We start from the raw sequence: 17,796 nt of genomic DNA on the forward strand, positions 1-17,796 counted from the left end.
TGATTAATTTCACATGCTGTGCACATGGCTGTCTCCTGAAAGCAATATATATTAGATTAACATTGTTCTGCAGACCTCTTGGACCTTTCCTGTAAGGATGTCAAAACTCACTTGGATGGGTGGGAAATGGGAGAACTACAAAAAAGAAATAGAAATAAAAAGCTATATGGATTAAAAAACCCCAACCCATGCCTAATATTTTGCTTTATTTTTATTGCAATGCCTTTGTGAAAGCTTCCTCAGATCCTGCTTAGCCAGCAGGTTTGGAGATATTACTTATGCATTCAGAAAAGTCACAGTACAACTGAACATGCTAAGATAGATTCCAATTAAAAGCTCAGAAAGCTAGCTCACACAGCCCAGATTATCCAGCTGAATGTAGGACAATTAGACAATTCCATTCTTCCCAACGCACTTGGAAAGCATTCAAGCACAGACAGAATCTGCTCAGAGACTGCACTTCTAATTCAGAAATACTGTCAACATCCCAACAGCATTATATGCACATTGATCTAATCTTTATATTCAAATAACAACAAAAGGGGGTTGATATACTTTTACCAGGCATCTTCTCATCCTCCTGTTGATCCTCACGCTTTTCAGCATCGCCTGCCAGAATTTCATCCAGTTCGTCATCACTGATAGGCTCGTACTCTCCAGCACCAGACCCCAGTGACTGCACATCATTAGTCTTTGCTTCATCCTCTCCTCCTACAGAGACAGATACATACTGTAGCTTTAAAGCAACCATATTTGTTTTCTCAACATGATGTACACTGCCTGAAGACAAAAAGGTTTAGCAAACTAAACTGTTAGCTTTTAGGAACAAGTATATGCAACATAAAAACTGGTATTAACCTAGAGAAACAGTGAAGTTATGCCTCCTATACAAAATGTGGCAGTTTGAATTTTACATACACTGGTCAATTTTTTGGTGCAGTATTGGTCAAACTGCTCAGAGAAGGCCATTTTCACAACATACATGTTGATTATCTGATATCTGATTTGTAGTTTATAATAATAGTTTATACAAATTTAAGTTACTGCCACAATCTTTCAGATGCTTTAGCACATTAATCTAAAATCAGGATTCAGTCCAAGGTCCTAATATAAGTAACAAAACTCTAAACCACAAAAGATAACAGGTATCCTGAATGAAACAATTCTATACAGAATTTTAGACTCCTTGTAGCAGTCACAAGAAGAGCTTTTAGAAAACCATGCCAACTTCTTTTAGTTGATACCCTCCTTTCCATTCACATACTATCTGCAAACACAAATACGTGTGCTGTATATGGAAACATATTCCTTAGGACTTGAGAACACAAGACACTCAAACACTGAATTTTGCAGTTCACAAAAGGGACACCCTCTCACCGCCCAGACTGAAAGATCTGACTCAAGCACTTAAAAATTCCATTGCTCTAAACTCAGGCTTTATTATGGTTTTCCACCATGGGTACTAACAATGAGTTGTGCCACACAAACTGGACTGAATGTACAGGGATCCTCCTCTGTGGATGACTATTCTGATACCTTCCATCTCCCTTAGCCAGAGTGGAACTGCTTCCATTTTAAGTTCCCCACCCGTTCTTTGAGGGGTTTTTTGGCTTGCCTTGGGGGAAGAAAAAGTAGTCACCTCAACTAACCTAAAAATCAGCAAGAAAAAAGCAAGGAAAAGACAAACCAGTAGAGCATAAACAAACTACTCAGACCATCTGGAAATGCTTTGGAGGAAGCATATAGCATCTTAGTCATTATTTAAGCCAACTCCTAAAGCAAACATATTGGGTTCAAACATTAAGATAATTTTATAATATCCTGACATATTTTGTTAATCTACAACAGTAATTTGCCCAAGTAAATACCACATACCTCCCTAACATCAGCACATCTGGAAATTTTACTTAGTTTTCTAACAGGTTTTTCCTTTTAAGAAAGGAGAATAAGGTGATCCACACTAGATTTAATTTTGTATCTTATAACTTTAAATATTCACTGCCTGTAAGATCCATCTGCTCCATCCACACTGATGTACCAGATAGAATAGTTCACCATTACTACATGTTTGGACCCATTAAAAATTTACTGTATTAAAAAATTTAAATTAATACAATTCATAGTTCTCAATAGTATTTTTTAAAAATTATTTTATATTTTGAATTTCAAGTAAAAGTTTGATAATTTCTAGACTATTTTTTACCACTCTTATGTGGAAGTGTACTTTTATATTAATTCTGCATTAAAAATTCAACACACTCATCAGCTGAATGGAGCAATGTAAAGAGCAGGTACAAAGTAATGAAGTATACTAAACCTTAGAAAATCATAACCATGCTATATAGAATATGTTTTAATAATATGGAATGCCATCTAATATTTTACAAAATAGATTTTCCTAAAAAAATTAAGAAATCCTAAATATACCATAATGCCCTAGAGATGATAACCTGCAGAGAATTTAGAACACAACCTTTGAAAAACAGACAAAAGAATACACATCAAAACAAGTACACTGAAAGGCTAGACCTACGAACACATTTAACATGCACAGCCTATATGGTTACAGGTGCCCTCTTGGAAACAGGTCATGTACCCAAGAATGGCCTTTCAGTACCTGTTTCTCGAGTTACATGGTACTCTCAGATTTATCACACCACGCTTTTCCTCTAGTTTAAAAATAGTTAATTCCGTCTAATGTAGCAAAATCTGACTTTTCCAGGCACATTTCAAATACTATCTTCGTCAAGTGCTTCCACTCCACAGATAATCTCCTTAAATGAAACCTTCCCAACAGGATCTCTCATCTCCAAAGACCACTTTGTGAGTAATCAGGTAGGAGACCTAAGTACTAAATATTCCTCACAAGCCACTTGAGACAGCATTTGATTTAACTGCCTGAATTAACAATGAACACTACAATTCATTCTTACAAAGACTGGCAAACACGATGAGCATGACCATAACATACACCAGTTACGCTTTCTTTTATGTTGTTCATGTAAAAGCACTTCACAACTATTCTTGCAAAGCTCAAGCTTCTAATCCATGTGACAAACTGTTAAGAATTTGTCAGTGACAAACTGTTAGGAATTTGTCAGTGTTTGCCCCTTTCTAAGCACACTTACCCCAGTATCGTTAGGGCCAGGAAAATGAAGCTGCATTTTCGGCTGACATTACTGAGATCACCTCAGGTAAGGTTAGATCTGGAAAGATCTATAAGATTACCTCAGGAAAGCTATTTTGGGACTACTGTCCCAAGCCATACATATGTTTCACCTACTAATCAGACAAACGGTTCTGTGATAATTGGGGTCTGGTAGCAAAAAATCTCCAAGAAACAGTTCCAAATCCACATTCTTTTTTTTTCCACTCATTACCTGTCACTCTCAAAATAAGAAATAGATCTTAAAATGATATAACAAGGCAATTAAAATTTGGTGTTATCTTTTAGTAAACTGCTTATTCAGAAACATTGCATTTTGGTGAAATTATCTCAGATAATTTATGCTTCTTTGCCTCAAGACTTCTCTAGAAATTAAAAAACAGCACCAACACAATTAACAATAAGAAAGATGCTCATCAGATTTCTCTCATTGTCTGCTTCCACAGCAGAGAAGCTGAAGCCAATAAGCTTTTCAGTAGAAAACTATTCTATTTAGCACTATGATAAAAGAGAAATAATAAAAACATTTGTTAGTCCAGGTTCTTTCCCAGAGTGGCTCACCTTCTAGACTCTCTACTTTTTCGGCCTCATTTCCGTCTTCAAAGCCTTGTAAAGGTCCTACATCTTTGTCTGTTTTTTCCTTCTCTGAAGCCGCTGAGTCCCGGCAAACGCCATCAAACTCCTTTTCGTGATCTCTGTCCAGTTTTGTTTCACTGTGCTTTGCTGATTCCTTTTGAGAGGAGATGTCAAGAGTTCTCTCCCTCTCTCTTTCAGCAGGATCAGGCAGCTGCCGGTCTCTCTCTCTCTCCAGCTCCCGCCTTTTCTCCCTGTCCCTCTCTCGCTCCCGGAGTCTCTCTCGCTCCCGGCTCCTTGGCCAGTCTTTGTCCACATCTCGGTCCCAGTCCCTCGGTCTCCCCTCTCTCCTGTCTCTCTCTCGTTCTCGATCATGTTCATGTCGATCTCGCTCCTGAAGCCTTTCCCTGCTATCAAAGGACCCAGATCTGGAATGAACCTGACGATCTGACTCAGGGGAACTTCTTCTTGAGCTGTGGCTTCTTGAATCTTGACGATCTGTATAAAAAATCACAGATATAAGCATGACTATGACACATAAATGTAATACCATTTTACTAGACCAAAGCATTTTAAAGATTTCGGTATGAAAATATACTTCTCAAAAGCACCATCTTCAAATTAATAATGCTTTCAGATTGCCTTGGAAGATTTAACCTCACTTAAAACCACAAGGTAACTTTTGCCACTTCAAAAAAGAATTTTAGTGGCTACTTTCTACTGTGAGAGAAAGCAACTGAAAGTATATAATCTTAACTCAGGAATTTAGGCATGGGGGGGGGAAAGAAAAAAGAATCATCTCAAAATTCAGAATTTTTATAACATGTCTTCTAAAAGCTAAGAATGGCTTAGTTAAAAAATCATGAATTCAGAAAAATAATTTCAGGCCTGTAACCATGAGGAGAACAAAGAAAATTTTTTTCAGAAAAAGTTATTTTTGCATTGATGGTGTTTCAGTTTTAAAATATTTTACCTATTTTTTTTTCACAGCAACTACACACGTAAAAATTGTGACTATTTTGATTTGCAATGAAGATGATTTCTATGTGTATTAAAAGTATGCCTAACAGGAACCTTAAAAAATTTACCTCATTTTGCGTAAGTTCAGGAATTTCAATACCAAAACTAACAATAATAACAAATTTAAGAACATTATTTAGATGATAAAACTATCTCAATGTTCTGTTAGCACAAGCATTTTTTCTATGAGGTTTTTCTGTCCTACAAATTACTTTATTCCCCAGACAGCACGAACCAAATCGAACTGACTGTTTTGGTATAAACAAAATGGTAATCCTGCCCACTGAGAATCAGCTTTTCAAATATATTAACACTCGCAGAAATCTTAATTCATTCTAGTTTTACAATGAAAGGCAGACAGGACCTCCCTCTCCTGTCACACTAATTAAAGCCATGAAGAACAATTTGGGACTTGTACACAGAATGATAGGTCAGTCTCACTAAAATATATCTTATTACCTGAAGATGTGCTGCGACTGGGTTCCCCTCGTTTCAGCTGATCAATTCGGGACTTCCTTTCAGTAATTTCTAAGCTTTTCTTCTCCCTGTCCCTGTCCCTATCCCTATCCCTGTCTCTAGAGCTACTGTGCAGGATCCTCTTCCGTGCAGTCTGATCGTCTCCGCTGCGATGCGCTGACTCATTGGAGGGGGATCTAAGCCTGCTGGAGGCATGGCTCCGATTGCTACCGAGGCTGCTGCTGCGCTTCTGGTCCACAGGCTTACGGTGTGGTCCATCCTCTATAGTAACATGAGGGGCTTCCACCTTTTCTACCCTCGTCCTGTGACTTTTTCTGTGGGAATCCTCAGTGGTTCTTTCTGGAACAACAATGTCACCACGTTCAGGAACATCTTCATCTGACCAGTCACTGAATGTTGTATCTTCTCTTTTTGTGGGGACTTCTGCTACTGCTTTCTCAGGTGGTGCTTCAACCAATTCTTCTTTAGTTACAGGAGGGGTTCTTGGGCCTTTCTTCTTTTTATGATGTGGAACAATTTCTTCATCAGAAACTTCAGAATCACCTTTGGATCTCTTCCGCTTTTTCTCCACATTTTTCCTTTTTTGACCTTTCTTAGGGGAAAAGACCTGGCTTTCCTCAGTTGCTGGTTCATTAGCATACCTTTCCACCCCACTGTCTTCATCTTTCTTCTTCTTCGTGGCCTTTTTCTGTATCTTAGATTTCTTCTTGCTGTCATCATGCATTCTATCAGAAGCATCTCTTTCTTCAGAAGGACGGTGTCCAAGATTTTCCTGAACCCTGGACCGGGAACCTTCTGAAGCATCTGGCTGCTCTCTTTGCTTATCTGCTGAAGAAACCCTCTCTTTAAACTCTGGCTCTTCATAGCGCCGGGAACTTTCCTTTCTGTCTGATTTTCGCTCTTCTTCTTTCCAGCGGCTCTGCCGCTCCTCCGTGACGTGAGAGGGGCTCAGGGACCGGGACTCCTGCGGCCGCACAACCTGACTCAGGAGTCTGTGCTTTTCATCTGCAAAATGGGAAAAAGAACATTCTTTTCTCAATGACAGGGAAATGAGAAAAAGAACATCCTGTTCTGAGAAGATTTTTTCATAGCCTTTATTGTGTAAGAACATGTGAGCATTTGCTGTCTTCTGCATGCCAAAAAAGGTGTCTCTTAAAACACATAACCCATTACTTCAGTTAGATTTCTCAGGTTTTTCTACTGCTGCAGCAGCAAAAGACAATTTCCAATTTGGTAAACATGCATCTTACACAGAAGATATGGAAGTCACTATCACCTGGCAGACATAACACATTGTGACAAAATGAAGATAAGTGACAAATAAAGATGAAGAAAAATGGTTGTGCTCATAAAAATATGGAGAACACTTACAAAACTTGCCCCATGTTTTTTCTGTTTAAAATTGCAAGTTTTTCAATAACCACAGAGGATAACAGTGTCCAACTGCAGAGAGAGCCCACTCCCACTTACTTTTATCATCTCCACTGTTGTAAGCATCACTATCAGGAGAATGATCCCGGCGACGTTTGGGTGACTGACGGGGACTTGGACTGCTTTCGTTTCTGTGACGCTTCCTGAAAAAAGAACATGCACCATCAAATTTCTTTAGGATGTTTTGAGTTTATCATCAATACAATTCCTGAAGTCTAAGCACCTCATATAGAAGACATTTAAAGATGTCATAAAGTTCTGTAGTTTTCTAAGTTGCCATTCCCAAGTAACAGCTATGCTCTTAAAGGAAGCACAACACAACACTGGGGATATTTTTCACACCTTCACTGGTAGCCTTCTGATATTGGAAATTTGGTAGTGCAAAAGGTAATGCATGTTCCAAAGAAATTTAATTAACAAAGTCACAAACCCTGACCTAGATGGCTGCTATTTGAATTTCAGACTTCATAAAGTACCACGGTTTTCTACTACATTTCCATTAGTGACTGTATTATTAAAGGCAAGACAATGCAAGCATACATAAAAGGGAAAATTACATTGTCCGACTCAACTCGTAGCTCATGAGCAGTTCCATGATTCAGCACTAACAAAACACTGGCATAACTTCACCACCATAGTACCAATTTGGGGGCTACCAGCATGTGCCACACAGATGCAGAGGAGACAGCTCCAGACCAAGTCTATACATAAAGATGATGTCTTCTTCCTTAAGATACTCCCTTGTTTATTAACTTAGCAAATTCAGTAGTAAAAGACTGCCCTTTTTTTTTTCTTTGACTGGAGTAACATTTAGATCCACTCACTTTGATTTTCTTTCCTCGTGGACATCTCTTGAGCCTCTTTCTTCTCGAACATCTTCTCTCTTATCCCTGCGGTCTTCCCTTCCTTTTTCTTTGTCATCCCAGTCTCTCTGGCGGTCCCTTTCTTTGTCTCTGTCTCGACCTCTCTCCCTTTCGCGCTCCCGCTCCCGATCTCTCTCTCGTTCTCGCTCCCTTTCTCGTTCCTCCCGCTCTCGCTCCCGCTCCTTCTCCCTCTCCCTCTCTCGTTCCCTTTCCCTGTCATGGTCTCTGTCCCGGTCCCGCTCACGGTCCCTGTCTTTGTCCCGCTCTCTGTCCCTCTCCCGTTCCCGAGCACGATCTCGTTCCAACTCTCTTTCTTTCTCCCTCTCCCTTTCCCGGTCTCTTTCTCTTTCTCTCTCTCGGTCCCTCTCCCTTTCCCGCTCTCTCTCACGGGCCCTTTCATCTCTCCTGTCATCAGACCGATCCACCCTTCGCTCCTCTCTCCTCTCCTCCCGCTCGAGATCATCACTCCGTCCTTGGTGCCGTACCGGTGAGCTGGCTCTCTGATCTGCAAACAGAACCAGGTTTGATTACCAAGTGCTAAATGGATATACATGGCTTCTACTGCACTAATGAAAAAAAAGAGCCTTTGTCTTGACAATCTAGATCTTGGTCTGCATTAAAAGAAAAGCAACTCCCTGCAGAAACTTGAATATTTCCTTTGGAGAGGAAAGACAAAAAGCAGAATTAATTTTGAAAGAATTCTTCAACATTTAGGAAGTGGGCTTTGCTTACTTAACCAAAAGTTGCCAAAAAAAAAAATTTCTATCAGATTTTTCTGAATGGCTTTGAAAGACAAATATATGCCTCACAATGTAGCTATTACTATAGCATTACCCAATGATTCCAAATCTAGTATAAGATCTTAAAAAGCTGGCAATGGTATGCATAAGAAATGTTAAGACTTCTGTACAAAGATTTTACTTCCTAAATCTATTAGGAGTCAAGTACTTCACAAGGACTCAAGCTATTTACAACACAGAGTAGAAATTCCTGCAAAATTAGAAATACTGGCTTGTCTCATCACAGATAAGATCCTTGAACAGAAACACACAACCAAGTCTACAAGATAGGGAGAGACAAAGATAAGACAGGGGAAGCAGAGTGCCAGAAGTTTTCATTTGTGTTCACTGCAGTCTTACAGTTTAGAATCTGAGTCTGCTGTTGTTCAGACAGTGGATTAGAGTGAGAGGGAAAACTAAACATGTAGAAAATGACTGATCCAGAAGAACAGTAAAATCTGATTTGTCCAATTGCATTTACTCCCCGCAGACTTATCTACATGTTCTTCATTGTACTTTGGATATTTTTGAGCATTTCTGTAAGTTTTGACTACTTCACAGCAACTTCTGTGCTCATGTTAGTAGTATTTGAGCCACAACAAATCAATAAAACTATTTTCCTACAACATATATATAAAAACACTACACAAAAGAGGGAAAAAATGGCATGAACAGAGATTGGTATTTCTCGGTCCATTACTCTGAGGCTGAGTGCACTTTGCTGTAAATTGAGACAATGTCCACTAGGCGTGAGCAGGCTGAGTTTGGACAGAACTAAATCAATAAAACGTGCATTTCCATCAGTTTAATCAATTTTCATCCCTGAGTGAATTAACAATGATTTAGTGCTCCCCTGTTACCACATAAAATTAAAAGCAAAGCTGAGTGACATTTCTGCCTTTTTAAAAAGGTAAACCATCAATCCACACAATCGGTTCTGTGAACATGTTGCACATTCTTTTAATAGGGCCTACAGCACTGTAATATGATTTACTCTGCATACCAAGTATTAGATTTTATAAAGAAGTTCTGTAACTCCTATTTGTTATGTCAGTTTTGGTGACAAAACATTCACATGAAAGTCTTATGTGAATCCAACACTGCAAGTGTATTACACAATTAAATGCAGATAGTCAGCACTTCTTATGTGACTTCATTTTTTGAAGTAGTTTCAGTGGTTGTTTGGAACACTTGCATATTTGCCTTAGTTGAATAAAGGCAGCTCAAATTTGCAAGCTTGCATTTTAAAATCATACTCCTTGCATATCACAGAATCAAAATCTATCTCAATTTTTCTCAAAATGACAGATATTAAAACTGCAGTCTAACTACAGAAATTGTCTTGAATTGTAACTCTCAGGACTTACTATTGCAAAAAGTGATCTAAGCTTTTAAGGAAGAAGACAACAAATTTTGAATTTATGCTCTATATTTTACCACCCAAAGGGAAACACAATCCATTCAAAGCAACTTCCCTCCTAGAAGTTTATTTTGTTGTGATTACATGCTTTTATTTCCATTTTTTTTTTCTGTTGGTTTGGGGTTTTGCTTTTGGTTTTTTTGGGGTGGATGTTTGTTGTTTGTCTTAATAAATTAAGAACTTGCTAGGATATGAAGGGCACAGAATTATATTATATATCTGTAGGATTTATTGGGCTGGGGAGGTGAAAGAGATGAAAGCTAGACTGCAAAAGCCAACCCCCAGGACACGTTCAGTCTTCAGGATTTTTCAGCTGACATGAAGAAGGAAGCCTGGAGTTTGGGTCTATTGAAACCCTGCCTTGAAGATGAGAGAGAAATCTGAAGCAGAGCCTTTCACAAGAACAAGCAACAACAGATCTGTTTCAATAGGCTAAAAAGTATCTTTTGAAGTGGCATACAAAATATGTCTTTGAAAAACTGAAATTACACAGCAGCTAGAATGTATCTGTCACCTGTAAATCAAAACTCAAGACAGAAAAATAACCCACTATAATTTTATGTTTAGTCTTCACAGCTCCTCTTTTAATTTTCACACTACTTTAATTTCCCTGACTCCTCCTGTTCTCTGAATTGGTGAGCAATACAAATATATTCCAGAGTGTAAGCTGGTACTAAGCTCCTTCAAGCCAACGCAGTGCACTTTCTGGTACAGAAGTCTGACATCTTGCACACTATGTCAAAATAAGTCTTGCATGCTCTTTTCATGATCATTGGTATCTGTATCAATGCTTAGTTAATAATTATTGACAATAGCAAAGCACTCATCACTATTGAACCCCCCAGACAATAAATATTTGAATTAAGCATAAATTTAAACTGTCACTTACTTTAGTAGCAAGTAGTCCATAATTGTCAGTCTAGTTTAGACCTTCCCCAAAACACACTCAAGCAATTTACAGAAAAAAAGCATAATGTTTCTATACAGGCAAACAGAATCTGTAACAAAATGCCATCATGACTCTAAGCTTAACACGCTTGTGAACTATGAAGTGGTGGAGGAGGCAAAAATATTTGACAATGAAGTTGTACAATGAAACCCCTTGAAGTTCAGTTTGTTTAAGTAATACTTGGATGAATAGAGTCAAAACCTAGGCACAGGGCTGGAGAAAAGCCGTGCATACAATACCAATGAATGATCTTTCAACAGAAGTTATATCAAGGACAGGAGTAGTGTCAGTGTGTGGTTGTGGTGCCAGATGAGCTCTTTATGAATCGGTGTGGGAGCAGAACAAGGTAAAAAAAGGAGGGAAGCACACACATTCATACATGAACGTTTGACTACAGATGTATGAGTAAAACCAGACATTAAAATACCTCTTTCTCTGTTGTCACGTCTATCCCGTTCACTGTGTCTTCTTTCAAAGGAGGAATCCCTTGCTTGATCCCGACTGTCATAGCGATCCCGGTCAGCGTAGCTACTCCTTGATTCCCAGCTGTCGTGGTAGTTTCCACTACTGCTGTGACCATCAGCCTGGGATCCTCTAGTCCCCCGACTTCCTAATGGAGATGGAGCAACACGAAACATGAGCTTCCACACCTAAGGAAATCCACTGGTATCTTATACCAACTGATGTATTAACACCTAATAAATTTGAATTAGCTGTTCATGGGCTGAAGATTGTAACATCAAACTCTACTTAACCAACAACTCAATTTTCTTATGTTTTAACTGTTTAAAGTTATTATTTGCACACTACAAAATCAAGACTTTCTAAATCCTCATGCCCTGGTCATAGTACAAAGTCTCCTGACTAGAAGTATCAGTCTAAAAGCCAGTTCACAAATGTTCTGAATAGACTGTAAGCTAACAGTGCAGCAAGAATAGGCAGAGAAAGCAGAGATCATTCTCCCTGTAAAAACTGTACATAATTTCCCTAATGAAAATGTTACAAGCCTGAAAAAGCAAAATAAATTCTAGATTATCAAAAGTTGTTGGTTTTTATAATTATTACTATTAATGCATCAGACTTCAGAAACCATTTTAAAGAATAAAGTCACACTTTTTGGAAATCAGATGGGGCACAGTGGTGAGGCAGGGAGAGGTGTGTGTGTGAGAAATGGTTTCCAGATACCTAAGACATACAGTTGTTTTTGAAAGAGCATAAGAAACCTGCTGCCCAGTGCTCTGAGATGCATTATCCCCTATGAATTTTCCACTACACATCAGCCTCTAGTGTTTGTAGCCAATGAGAAAAGACAGGGTTACAGAAACATTAGAGTGATGTAGGGTTAGGCTTTGTTTTAAAATGGGATGGCAGAATACCAATGTTATGCCAATTTAATGAATGGAGAAGACAGAAGTGCTATAAATTTCAACAGCAGTTTTAATTTAATGACAACAGAATTGAACACAGCTTTAAAAGCATGAACTATTTGGCAGTACTTGCATATCGAATATCAAACAAGGCAGTATGAATGCAAATGCTGACTCTTCAATGATAGGGACACACGGATTTTTTTAATTACTCAATACCTTTGTCAGATAATTCAGGACCTCGGCCTCGACTTCTGCCAATTCTATCACTTCTGCTCTCATTTCTGGAGTCACTTCTAGAGTCATTCCTTGTTTCAGTGCGAGAGCTCTCCTCTCTGCCATGGGATCTTCCATAGCTGCGCAAGTCGTCCTGATACTGGTCGTCCTTTTTATGGGCATCACGGCTCTCTCTGTCTCTGTAGTCATGGGAGTCTCGCGTGGAGCGCGAGTCTCTCTGGTCACGACTGTCTTTGGTGTCCCTGCTATAATCCCGCGTGTCTCTGGAGTCTCGAGTGTCTCTGGATTCCCGCGGCTCCCGCCGATCTCTGGTGTCTCTCGTGTCCCTCCGATCTCTCCCATCACGAGACTCTCTGTCATCCCTGTGGTCCCTGGAGGTACTCTGCTCTTGGTCATAGTCACGATCATCTCTTGTTTCTCTTTCTTTTTCTCTTTTCCCTCTTGTTTCTGTAAAACGTTCAAAAGAATGTTAAATACCTGGCTTAATCTGAGCAAGCAAATATTTAGCACACAAATAACACTAAAACAACATACTCAAAATACAGGCACTGAATCAAAATTAATACATAAATAGGACAAGATCATGCTGGGTTATCCATCTGCACATTTAGTAAGTTTTAATCATCTTATTCTAAATATGAATCTCTACAAATATTTACCCATTCAAAACGCAGTAAGAATAATAAAAATAAATGTCAAACATACTAAAGAGCATGCGCACTTCAAAAATTTTAAGGTAGGGTCATCACTCTTCCGATCATAGATTCCTCTTATTTTCTAGATACATGCAGAAGACACTTCCAAAACATCTGTGCTATATTTAGACCACTTGTAAGGCCCCAGTGCCCTGCTGAAATCTGTTGGTTTGAGTTTGGGGGTTTGTTTTGTTTTGGGTTTTTTCTACAACATTTTTATAATATTACTGCAATAGGAAGGTAAGTTTACAGCTAGTCTAAAATAGAGTTGACATACACTCTTTGTACTCTGTCTCTGGAGGCAAACAGCATGTTTGCTCATACCATATTATCCAAACAGAGGAAATGACTGTTTCTTTGCACACACCTCACTTAATGTCAATTACAAAGACAACAGAAAGCAATCAGTGGGAACTGGATTTGGGCACCTCACAGAAAAGAGTAATAGTTACTAAAGTGTAGCCTGCCGTGAAAATCACTTTCCTACTAACACCACTATTGCATTACACAAGGAACACCTACACAGAGACCTAAAACCACCTTTACAATCATGAAGTAACTACATAAGCAGTTCTGCCAGGAGTACTTTATTACACAGTACCTGCAAACAGCACCACCAGCACAGCCAGAGTAAACACAGCCAGCATTTTCTTCAACCCCTAGTCACTGGGATGGGATGCACACAATGCCACAATTTGAAAATCAAGTTTCAAAATGCAATTTGCAAACAAACAAAAATTATTCTGAAGTGCTATTTTCATATTTTCATTCATACCGTCCCGCCTCTCGTGGCGCCTGTCATGAGACTGCGAAGTCCGATCACGGTCGTGTCTTCCCTTGTCTCTTCCAGGAGATCGGTGTCTCGAAGGACTTCGTTTCCTCTGAGGTGGAGAGGAAGAGTGTGGGGGATAGGGGGAAGATGACCGCCTTGCAGGCGGGGAAGCTGTCCTTTGATAGGATGGAGAAGGAGTCCTTTTGCGGTGTGGGGAAGGAGAATGTCTTTGAACAGAGGAGCCTGACTGCGAGGATGAGGAGTGATGTCTGGAGGATATGGGAGAATGATGCTGACCTGATGGAGAAGCAGACCTGCAAGGAAAAGTTAAAACAGGCACATGTGTAATAATTTGACTTGAAAGGTTTACATGCTGTTTCTATAAAACATCAAACTTGGCTTCCATCCAGGGTGCCAAGCATATGTTTTCAAAATATGCTTATCTTAAAATTATTATTATTTATTTAATGCCCAGGAAAAATTTCTCCAATCAAAATTGTATTACATAGCTACCAGAATGTAGGGGAAGGGAAGGAGGAGGCAGGAAAAAAATCATTATCTTCTTTTCCATTCCCAAACAAAAAGAAATTTTTCTTCAATACACAATACTTTTTTGGAGTTCATAATAAAATTACACAGGTAATTTTTACGAGGTGTAAGTAAGATTTTTTGTTTACAACAGCATTAATTTTTTTTTACGAAGCAACAGTGTCTCCTCCTTATAAACTTCTAAATACCTTTTATTTTAAGGATTGATCTTTAAACAGTTCTTAGATCCAGAAAAAACATGCATATATCTACTTAAAATGTTAGCCAACATGAGTATTTCCACAAACATGGAAAACTCACATCTGATAGAATAAGAAAATGTACACAAAATATTTCTGATCTTTGAAATTCTGTCACCAACTAGATAATTTACACAACAGTAAAAAATTTCCTCATAATACGACTGACATGGACAAAAATACACTTCAATCTTTAGGCTCAGTAGTGGCATATTTTTTCCCTTATCAACATCAAAGTAACTTGCAAGTATCTTTTCTCATCTCACATCTACCATAAAACAATCCAATGTTGTTCCAGCTGAACAGAGTCACCACAAAAGCCACTTTGCTTACAACTCTTTGGATTGCTGAATGGATGGGTTTTATTTCACTTGCTTTATCAGCATGCAGAAACATGTATAGCATATGGAGCTTCCCCCACCCTTCAACAGAGGTGCAGAAAATAAAAATGCCTTGCTTTCCATTATACAAACATGGGACTACAGAAGTATTTAGTACTGCCATTCTAAACCTGAGCTTACACTATTTAAGGCCAAAAGAAGGAGCCTACTCCATTTTAATGGATGGTAAAACATTTTTTTCAAAGCCTCAAGAACTAACAGACATGGTAGCTTCCCTAAAACTTCCTGCAAGAAGCTTTGCACAGCATTGTTTAGCCAGTTGTGCCTGCTTCTCAAGAAAAGGGTGCAGAACCAGGATGTGTGTATCACTTTACCCATTCCAGCACAGAGAAACTCTGCCCGTTTCCAATCTCAAAGGTAAAATATTTTTCCATGTTCTACTTTTTAAAAAGGGGAAGGTAAGGGAGGAAGAAAGTTCCCGAAGGCTCACAGGCTGACTGTATCTCATATCAGACTTCTGAAGTTCTACCTGAAGGCAAAACATTTGAGAGGAACTGATAAACAGACACCTTTCACCATGACTTCAACAGAAGTCATGACTTCTGCTGTTGACATGACAGATACCTTCCATGTAGTAGCAAAAAAAAAAGTCTCAGAGCTCAAGTGTTTGAGGCACAAACATTCACAACAGACTCATAAACAAGTAGTCAAACCAAGAGGGGACTATTAAAGGAAATCCACAGAATTGACCTCTCACCTGCGAGAGGGTGAGAAGTTATGTTTGTGAGTGGTTGACTTGGCTGGAGCTCGGGAGGTTTGCTTTCGCCTTGCAGCAGGTGGTGAGTACTCCCTGGAAGGGGAAGAATTACTGCCAGAGTGATCTGCAGGACTAGGAGAACGTTTCTGTCTACGGGAGCCTTCAGATGGATCCCTGGGAAACATAAACAGCAGCTTGTTTAACAGGGCTACAATGGCATTAACACATTTCTAGGAAACTACAGACACCTCCAAGACAGAGCCTGTGATTATCAAGAGCTATGTTATACAATCATTTGTTCCACCTATGATTTCACATATGAAATTACCTTAAGCTAGCAAAACACAAGAATGCAAGATATGCACTGTACTGTAAAAACTAGAACAAGGTAAAAAAAAAAAAACCTGATTGGAATTTTACCTAACATTTCATGTCGTTGTAAAACAGAATTCTTACCAATGGAGAAATATTTTGCTACCTTATTAAAAAAATTTCTGTAATATCAGAACTTTATTTAAGCAGCTTCAAGCTCAGACACATTTTTAAAGGCTAATCCCAGCAGCAAGTGAATGAAAATAATCCGTCAAAACCTTCACCTATTTCACTGACTGTACCTCACAGAGATTTGACATTACAACTTCATTTTTATTATGTAAGGGGAAAAAAAGACAAAAATCCAACAGTGAAATACAAGGCTCTAGTCACCACAGCAATACCTGGTTATAGTTCAGTGATAAGACAAGTACTGTCATGATGCTTTCAGCGCTACCTAGAATGTTCTTTACTACTGCTTGCAACTTCCTTCCAGTAATGGAATGTGCAATCATGAGGGAAATAAAATATTTTCAAGTAAGAATTGTGGAATTTATTTGGAATTTATTTAATCAATTAAAAATACATGATTCACTGCTCTTCCAATCCTTAGTCTGCTATGCCAGTTACAAAGTATGACTTAACAACATGTACCCTACTTTCATCAAGAAAATTCAGGATATAAAAATGCAGATCACGTATCTTTCAGCTTAAGTGGATGTAATAGAATAAAAGTGGAAATAAAATAGTCACAGTAGTCCACCATTTTTTATATATAAATATGTATATATGCAAAAGTGAAGCAATTCTAAAATGTCACTAGTCTTTTACAACCTCAAAAATACTTTAACCTACTGAAGATTACGGAGAGTTTAAATGCACACTGACAACTTGTAAAGATATTAGTCCTCTAAGATTTCAGAAAAGCATGCAATCAGACCAGTGAATGACTTCAATAAAAATTTTGGCAAACAATGTGCTCCATTGGTGAAGATCCAAATTCTTGAGAAGTAATGAAGCTTTCAAAGAGGCATTTTACAAACTTACTAAGTTATGCAATTAAAACCTACCAATCTGTTAGTTATAGTCTATCAACCCACCTACATAACATACTGAAAATACTTCACTGAGTACTGGAAAGGTTGTTGGCAAAGTAGGTAATACCACCCTTATTATTCAGTGTTCTATAAAATATCATTTTAAAAGCGAGGCTAGAGTTAAAAGCTAATAATGCAACATAACTTACCTCTGCTTCTCCTTTTTCTCCTTGTGCCTTTCGAAGTCACGCCCTCTCTCTTTCACATCCCTTGCCTTTTCTTCTGAACGTTCTTTTCCTTTATGTTTTTCTTTGTGTTTTTTCCCCAGGGGAGTTTCCTCTTGTACTGGAGGAGGAGGGCTAGGGGTACGAGGACCTTTCTTTTTACTCTGGGTACTTTTAGAGCTCCTAGAGAGAAATTAACAGGGTGGGGGATATAAAAATGAAGAGTTGACAACTATTTTGAACAATAATTTCTCAGACATTGACAGGAAGTCATAACATAAAAGGCCTTGAAGCTTTTAGGATGGGATTTACCAACTCCCTTAGCAAGCACCATTCAATAGCAGAACTTGACAGAAAGGTGAATAGAGTTGGTAAAAATTCATATGGAGCTCCTTGATTTATAGCCTTTTTTTCTGAGGGAAGTGAACAAAATTAGGAATTGCTCTTGTTCAGACAGAACCAGTTTTCAAAGATAAAATGCCCTTACATGAACTGTGTACATCAGAAGACAAAAACCATACATACCTTGTCTGTTTATACTCCCATTTCTGCAATGCAATACCCAACCACATACACAAAATTACTTTT

General features: G+C 38.6%; 1 protein-coding gene across 3 annotated transcripts in view; it reads right to left on the reverse strand.

Annotated features, from left to right (window-relative positions):
* ZC3H13 (zinc finger CCCH-type containing 13) overlaps positions 1-17,796 on the reverse strand; it is a 44,511-nt gene that overhangs the window by 4,578 nt on the left and 22,137 nt on the right. For 2 of the 3 annotated variants that reach the window (XM_064408748.1, XM_064408747.1), the window contains exons 8-17: positions 17,194-17,391; positions 15,636-15,809; positions 13,753-14,063; positions 12,265-12,729; positions 11,106-11,288; positions 7,492-8,035; positions 6,707-6,810; positions 5,219-6,241; positions 3,728-4,237; positions 556-711 (exon numbers count right to left, since the gene is read on the reverse strand). In XM_064408748.1, the coding sequence (XP_064264818.1) occupies positions 556-711; positions 3,728-4,237; positions 5,219-6,241; positions 6,707-6,810; positions 7,492-8,035; positions 11,106-11,288; positions 12,265-12,729; positions 13,753-14,063; positions 15,636-15,809; positions 17,194-17,391 (3,668 nt within the window). The remainder of the gene's footprint in view (positions 1-555; positions 712-3,727; positions 4,238-5,218; positions 6,242-6,706; positions 6,811-7,491; positions 8,036-11,105; positions 11,289-12,264; positions 12,730-13,752; positions 14,064-15,635; positions 15,810-17,193; positions 17,392-17,796) is intronic. The other variant, XM_064408749.1, reaches the window with a different exon arrangement.

The sequence above is a fragment of the Passer domesticus genome, chromosome 2 (genome assembly GCF_036417665.1).
Source record: "Passer domesticus isolate bPasDom1 chromosome 2, bPasDom1.hap1, whole genome shotgun sequence".
Classification (NCBI taxonomy): Eukaryota; Metazoa; Chordata; class Aves; order Passeriformes; family Passeridae; genus Passer; species Passer domesticus.